This window comes from Suricata suricatta, chromosome 16 (assembly GCF_006229205.1).
Source record: "Suricata suricatta isolate VVHF042 chromosome 16, meerkat_22Aug2017_6uvM2_HiC, whole genome shotgun sequence".
Classification (NCBI taxonomy): Eukaryota; Metazoa; Chordata; class Mammalia; order Carnivora; family Herpestidae; genus Suricata; species Suricata suricatta.
In genome coordinates this window covers 54,944,186-54,951,049 of record NC_043715.1, presented here as the reverse complement: position 1 = coordinate 54,951,049, position 6,864 = coordinate 54,944,186, and the positions used below count along the sequence as shown (strand labels likewise).

At 41.5% G+C, this 6,864-nt stretch overlaps 2 protein-coding genes across 2 annotated transcripts in view; both read left to right on the top strand.

Moving 5' to 3' along the window:
* The window catches only part of LOC115281207 (putative protein ZNF720), an 8,753-nt gene extending 7,293 nt beyond the window's left edge, over positions 1 to 1,460 (top strand). The window contains exons 2-3 of the mRNA XM_029926541.1: positions 736 to 862; positions 1,351 to 1,460. Of these exons, the coding sequence (XP_029782401.1) occupies positions 736 to 862; positions 1,351 to 1,460 (237 nt within the window). The remainder of the gene's footprint in view (positions 1 to 735; positions 863 to 1,350) is intronic.
* The window catches only part of LOC115281184 (zinc finger protein 665-like), a 52,598-nt gene extending 46,076 nt beyond the window's left edge, over positions 1 to 6,522 (top strand). Inside the window, 1 exon segment of the mRNA XM_029926512.1 lies at positions 4,009 to 6,522. Within this exon segment, the coding sequence (XP_029782372.1) occupies positions 4,009 to 5,314 (1,306 nt within the window). The 3' untranslated portion in view covers positions 5,315 to 6,522.
* Positions 6,523 to 6,864: the final 342 nt, after the last annotated feature.

The window sequence follows — 6,864 nt, the reverse complement described above, 5'->3', positions numbered from 1 at the left end:
CTGAGCCACTGAGGCACCTCAGAAGGTTTCCTTGTATTTAGGGTGAGGGTGGATATTCAGAAAGGGGAGGCTGGGGATAAGGTGAAAAATGAGACTGAAGATAGCAGTTCCATACATTCTCTGTATGTTCCATCGGAAATGAGGTTTGTGCTCCTCTTTGGGTGGAGATTTTAGTATTATAATGAGGTAAAAGGGAGCTCTTGGATGGCTCAGTCCCTTGAGCTTCCACCTCTTGATTTAGGCTCAAGCCAGGATCTCACAGTCCTGAGATCAAGCCCCAACTCGCACGGAGCCTGGCTGGAATTCTTCTCTCTGCCCCATGCATAATCATGTTCTCTCTTTCGGGAACGAAATACTTAAAAACATATATAATGGGATAAAGGTAACTGTCCTCACTCCATGCTTTACTCTAATAGTCATCTGCATAGATGGTAGTCAGGGGTGAAGCTCAAAATGAGCCCATTCAAGCTTTTCCTCAGGGCAGTCATTACCTTTTGTTGGATACATTCTGTTTCCACCACAGGACACTGTGCCCATGGGGTGTTTGGGCTGAAGTAAAAGGGAAGTATGATAAAAGGCTAAGTAAGAGGAGGGACTAAGGTCCATGAGCACAGGCAGGTAAGCAGTGAAGATCAGGTCGTGGGGTCCAGCTGGTGACATTATCTCCCTCTTGCATCTTAGGTCCCATTATGACCTCCACCTGTGTCCACTTGGTAACTGGGCTATTTCTTGCAGGGACTGCTGACCTTCAGGGATGTGGCCATAGAATTCTCTCAGGAGGAGTGGGGATGCCTGAACCACAGCCAGCAGGAACTGTACACGGATGTGATGTTAGAGAACTACGGACACCTGCTCTTCTTGGGTGAGGATCACTCCCTCTCGATTTCCCAGGCCACACTCAGGGGTTTCTTCCTTCCTTTAGAATGATCTCTTGGAAGCCTCTTTTCATGACTGGGGTTGAAATCCCTCCAGTAAGGGAAAGAAGTAGGGCTTTGTAGACGTAGAGAAAATCTTCATGTTGTTTCCTTTCAGGTGAGTTTTCCCTTCCTTAGAGTAACATCGTCATCTCTTAGATTAATAGCAATTCTAAACATTGAATGGCATAAAATGGTATTTCCATCTTCAACATGAATTTCTACTTGTAGTGGTAGTTGTAATACTTGAAAGTGGAGGGCAAGATGTGAACCTTGGAAATGCATCTTGAGTGTTCTAAAGGGGCTGTTGGGCAACTGCATTTGGGAATGATTTTCCAGAATTCTAGAATGCCCACTTTTCTATACTGAGTCCATTACTGGGTGGAAAGGTAGAATCTCCAGCAATAATCTATTTTGTTGTTGTTCTAACAAACAGGTCTTGTTGTGTTAAAACCGGACCTGGTCACCTTTTTGGAACGAAAGCGGGAGCTATGGGATGTGAAGAGAAAGGAGACCATAGCCTCATACCCAGGTAGGTGGGAATGAATGCAGTAGATGACAGAGGTGAGGTCCCAACGTGAAGGATGAAGACAGACCTTACAATGTGGTTTCAGCACCCTTGTTGAATGGCAATTAGTTTGAGAAACCTAGTTTCATGTCTCTTTCTCTCACAGAAGGACATCTGCTTTTCAACACATCACACTCTCACAATCTCTAAGGATTCTCCTTCAGTTCCACTTAAAAATCCTTCACATCCACAGTGCGGGCCTTCATAATCTGATTGGTTTTCCATTTCTTTGAGGGTTTTGGGAAATCTCTGTATTTCTGAGGAAGTCTTTATTAATTCATTTTTGAGTGTCTTCCTTGAGTGAGAAGTGTGTCAGGGTAGTGGTAGGCATATTGGCGTTTGTTGCAGAAATCCCAGCAACACTGGGGACCGATATACTATGTATTATTTGGATTATACTTTCCAGTATTTAATCTTAACTGTACATAATGAGACCCACTAATTCCATCAGATAATAAAGCACCTCCCTAAAATGGGAAAACCTAACCCTTTATTTCAGTTCAGAAGTTCAGTTTTTAGGGCACATGAGTGGATCCGTTGCTGAAGCATCTGACTTCAGCTGAAGTCATGATCTCAGTCAGTGAGTCTTCCTGCACAGGCCTCTGTGGTGACTGCACAGAGCAAGCTTGGAATTCTGTCTCTCCCTCTCTCTCTCTCTTTCTGCTCCTCCCCTACTTGGTCTTTATATCTTTCTCAAAATAAAAAATTAACGTTAAAAAGGTAACATTAGTTTATTTTCTGATGTTATTAACTTAAATGAGAAGTTCCACCTGATATCCTATGTTCCTGAATGCTGAAATAATTTAAAGTGTCTGTTGTTGACCTAGAATTTCTACATAAGTTAATGCCACAGGGGAGTATAGCATTTAGGATTGGAAACTTGCAGCCTATAATACAGTCTCAATGATTACATTATTCATTAATATTTAAATCATTTTATAATTTTGTGTTGTATAATATGTAGCTCCTATGTTTGTCATACAGGGTTTCACTTTCTGAGTAGACATACATGAGATTACATTATGATTTTTTAAATAAAAATTTTTTAATTTTTGCCATATTTGTTTTTGAGAGAAAGAGAGCAGAGGAGGACAGAAAGAGAGGGAGACACAGAATCTTTAGTAGACTCCTGGCTCTGAGCTGTCAGCAGAGTCCGACCCAGGGCTCCAACTCACAGACTAGGGAATCATGGCCTGAGGGGAAGTCTAACGCTAAACGTACTGAGCCACCTATGAGACCCTGTCGCTGTAATCCTAGGCTCTGACTGTGCACCCTTGAAAAAAAGGCACATTTTGAATTACTGGCATGTCTTCATGGACAGGACAGTTGTACAGTATATTTTGTAACATCAACCATGGGAAGCTCTCCTGAAAACCCTTATGAATTAAGCACTTAAAAGACATGATTATCCAAAATTTAAGGGAATAAGCCATTTTTTAGAATCAAGCAAGCAAAAAACTTTCATTTCTTTTAAAGTGTGTTTTTTTTCCCTGCATGGATTTTGCGAGAAGAAGACAGAGAGAGTGGAGGAGAGGCAAAAAGAGAGGAAAGAATTCCAAGCAGTCTCAACACTGTCAGTGGAGAGCAGGATGTAGGGCTGAAACTGAAAAAAACATGAGACGAATAAGCTGAAACTAAGAGTTCTATGTTGAGCCATTCAGGAACCCTCAAACCTTTCATTTCTAAACTAACACCATCAAAGTGTAAACTGTAATCACTTTATAAAAAATATTTGGGATTAAATTCATACACAATCCGAGTAATATAGTAAAACAAATGATTTAGGGTGCCTGTGTGGCTCAGTCAGTTCAGTTTCAGACTCCAGATCAGGTCAGGATCTCACAGTTTGTGGGCTTAAGTCCCCCATCAGGCTCTGTGTTGACAGCTCAGAGCCTGGAACCTGCCTTAGACTCCATGTCTCCCTCATTCTATGTATCTTCTTCTCTCATGTCCCCTCTCCCTCTCTCAAAAAACAAATAAATATTAAAGAAGATAAAAATTAAACAAAAAAGATGAAAAACAAATGATTTCTTTTTCCTGAAGCTGTTATTTTTTCAGTTTTTTGTCTAAGAAATTTTAATTGGATTCATCTGATAGTAGAAAGGGGAATGATTTTCCTTTTATTCCTTACATTTCAGCAGTATCTTCAAATGCTAACGAGAGGCTTCCTCCAAAGATATTCATAGAAACGACTTTTCAAAATGTGTCAGTGGATAGCTATAAACATAGTGCCCTTGAGAATGGACCCTTAGTGACGGACTGGAACAAGGATGGGGAGAGTGAAGGGCATCAAAGACACCTGGCGGTTCCTTTTCCAGAGAACAATTATGAATGTATTAAAAATGGCGAGTTCTTTGATCAAAGCACCAACCTTCTTACACCTAGGAGCATACATTTGGGAGAGAATTTTTCTAAATATAATGAATGTGGGAAAATACTTAAGCAGTCATTTAATGTTGGTGATCAAAAGAGGAGTCGTATGGGAAATAACCCATACTCATGCAATGAACCTGGGAACATGCTTAGTCTTTCATCAAGACCACATATAAACAAGACAATCCATACTGAACAGAAAGGTTACATTTGTAAGGAGTGTGGCAAAGGCTTCAGCGGGCACTCAGCACCAATTCAACATCAGCGAGGGCACACTGGAGACAACGCTTACAAATGTAAAGAATGTGGTAAACCTTTTGATTGTGGCTCATCAGTAAATGGACATGGACTAATTCGTACTGACGAGAAACCATACACATGTAAAAATTATGGGATGACCTTTACCCAACACTCACCACTTACTGAACATCACCGAATCCACACTGGAGAGAAATCTTACCTATGTAACATACGTGGAAAGGCCTCTTGCAACACTTCAGACCGTATCAAAAATCAAAGAATCCATACTGGAGAAAAACATTACCAATGTGAAGAATGTGGCAAGGCCTTTACTTTCCCTTCCGTCCTTGTGAAACATCACAGAATCCATACTGGAGAGAAACCATACCAATGTCAGGAATGTGGCAAGTCCTTTAACTGGCTCTCAAGCCTTAATCAACATCACCGAATCCATACTGGAGAGAAACCTTACAAATGTCAAGCACGTGGCAAGGCCTTTTCCCAGCCTTCATCCCTTATTGAACATCACCGAATCCATAGTGGAGAGAAACCTTACCAATGTCATGAATGTGGCAAGGCCTTTTCCCACTATTCATCCCTTATTGAACATCACAGAATCCATACAGGAGAGAAACCTTACCAATGTCAAGATTGTGGCAAGGCCTTTACCAAACCCTCATACCTTACTAAACATCACCGAATCCATACTGGAGAGAAACCTTACCAATGTCAGGAATGTGGCAAGGCCTTTACCAGTTCCTCAGACCTTACCAAACATCACAGAATCCATACTGGAGAGAAACCTTACCAATGTCAAGAATGTGGCAAAGGCTTTACCCACCCCTCACACCTTACTCAACATCACCGAATCCATACTGGAGAGAAACCTTACCGATGTCAAGAATGTGGCAAGGCCTTTACCCATTCCTCAGCCCTTACCAAACATCATAGAATCCATACTGGAGAGAAACCTTACCAATGTCATGAATGTGGCAAGGCTTTTACCCAATTTGCACACCTAACTAAACATCACCGAATCCATATTGGAGAGAAACTTACCAATGAAACGAATGTGGCAAGGCCTTTACTTACATGTCAGGCTTTACCAAATACCAATGAATCCATACTGGAGAGAAACCTCACCAATGAAAAGAATGTGGCAAGGCCTTTATCCAACATTCACACCGTATTCAATATCACAGAATTCATAACGGATTGAAACTCTACAAATGGTTACAGTATGGCCAGATCTTTAAGTGACCTTTACACCTTCCTTGACATAACGATTTCATACTGATGGAAACCTTCCTAACGTCAGAATGCAGTAAGGTCTTTAATCTTTCTTCAACCTTTACTCATTATCACAGAATTCATAGTGGAGCAAATCTTCCAAATTTAAGGAATGTGAGAAAAGTTTTGTGGACTGCTCACCCCTCACTTCACATTGTGCTGGGAGCCATCTCTGAGGTAAGGCAGGTTTGCAAGACCTCTCACTCTCAGATGGCGACCATCCTCTACACCCAGTCAACCCCCACTCAATTTCTGCTTGAGCACCGACCCCCACGGGGCCTGACTGACTGATACCTGGAGTGACTTGCCTTGCTATGGTTCCTATCTGCTTCATTTTGATTATTATTAACTCTAAATAATCTTTTCGCCAAAGTGGTCCACAGAGAAGAGCCTGAGTGTGACTCAAATAAACTAGAGGAGGTTTTGTTACCTTAGATAAGAATCACATAGACAAAAAAATCCTCTATGAAATCACATGGAATCTAAAACAAGTGAAACTAGGGGCACCTGGGTGTCTCACTTGGCTAAGTGCCAAATTTGGTTCAGGTCATGATCTTGTTCATGAGTTCAAGCCCCGTATTGGGCTCCAAGCTCACGCTGTGAGGCCTGCTTGCGGTTCTTGCTCTGTCCTCTCTGCTCCTCTCCCACCGATGCTTTCTGTTTTTTGCAAAATAAATAAACTTTGAGAAAACGTTAACGTAAGCACAGCCATCAAAGTATGGGTTAGAATATTGCCAGCAACCGAGGGTGATGGAAATGTTGAGATGGTAATGGCATCTCGAGGTTTCAGCAGGGGGACCTCTCAAGCCCTGTCACTCATGGTCAATGACAGATCCAACAGGAAGGGAAAGTCTTCCCGTTCCACAAACTTGACCATGGAGGTAGGCTATACTCTACCATTCCAGCCAGAGGAAGAAGTGTATCCATATCTTTCCTAGGCCATAGTTCAACCACCGAAAACCCACATTCCTTCAAATTACCCTTTTACTATAAGCAACTTTAGTTTACAAGCAACGTGTCAACTTACCCTTGTCTCCAGAAAGGCAGACGTCTTTATTCTCTGGACTCAGCTATGGTTTTGCCTCATCCGGTTTGTCACTAATTCCAAATTCTGGTATTCCAGAATAAAACCATCTTTACGTGGTAAAATACATTGCAGTGTTTATAAGTTTAAAGGTAACTAGGGTCATGTATGTAGGTTGAACAAATATGGGGTATCTATTGTAAAGCACACTGACTGTTTTCTACCCTTGAAATTTGCTAGAGGAAAGCATCTCAAGCATGCTCACCACTAAACTGTTGGATGAGGCATTTTTTGTGTGTTTGATTTAGGTAATGCTTTTGTAGGTAAATAAGCTTAGGGGTCCACAGAGTAGGGGAGAGAAGAATAGATTTCTTTTTTTAAATTCTTTTTAATGCTTTTAATTTATTTTTGAGAGAGGGAGAGAGAGAGAGTGCAAGCAGAGGAGTGTCAGAGAG